Source organism: Penaeus monodon, chromosome 34 (assembly GCF_015228065.2).
Source record: "Penaeus monodon isolate SGIC_2016 chromosome 34, NSTDA_Pmon_1, whole genome shotgun sequence".
Taxonomy (NCBI): Eukaryota; Metazoa; Arthropoda; class Malacostraca; order Decapoda; family Penaeidae; genus Penaeus; species Penaeus monodon.
In genome coordinates this window covers 12,814,681-12,815,170 of record NC_051419.1, presented here as the reverse complement: position 1 = coordinate 12,815,170, position 490 = coordinate 12,814,681, and the positions used below count along the sequence as shown (strand labels likewise).

General features: G+C 44.1%; 1 protein-coding gene across 1 annotated transcript in view; it reads left to right on the top strand.

Moving 5' to 3' along the window:
* Positions 1–490, top strand: part of LOC119594601 (claspin-like) — a 4,027-nt gene that overhangs the window by 2,637 nt on the left and 900 nt on the right. Inside the window, exon 2 of the mRNA XM_037943643.1 lies at positions 110–318. Within this exon, the coding sequence (XP_037799571.1) occupies positions 110–221 (112 nt within the window). The 3' untranslated portion in view covers positions 222–318. The remainder of the gene's footprint in view (positions 1–109; positions 319–490) is intronic.

Here is a 490-nt window from a genome sequence, read left to right as displayed (position 1 = left end):
ACCACTACCACAGCTGCAGTCCCCATACCTAGTCCCATCACAAGTAATTGCATCATTACTTCTATACACAACCTCAATATTGGCTGACACCTAGCCTTTTAACCCACAGTTTCCGCACAACCATGAAGAAATCCAAGTCGCACACGTCAAGTTGGGCCAAGAAAATGCTGCTAAAGCGTGAGAGGCAGGAAGTTCTCAGCGATCAAGACAGCCATCGATGAGGAGAAGCAGAGGAAGAAGGAGGACCTTAAGAAACGGCAGAAGCTTAATAAGATCCGCCGTGAGGAGAATGCCAAGAAGGCGGAAGTTGTACAAGTGGTGAGTAGGTCGTTTTTCTTTGTTTATTGTTGTTCTTTGTTTATCAATATTTTTGGCCTATTTCTAAATTCTTATTCTTCTCCCCACCCCTCCTCATCCTCATTCTTTTCATCTTCCTTGAAGGTGAAAAGAATCCTCATCCTTCTCCTTGTTGTTCTCCTCCTCATCCTTA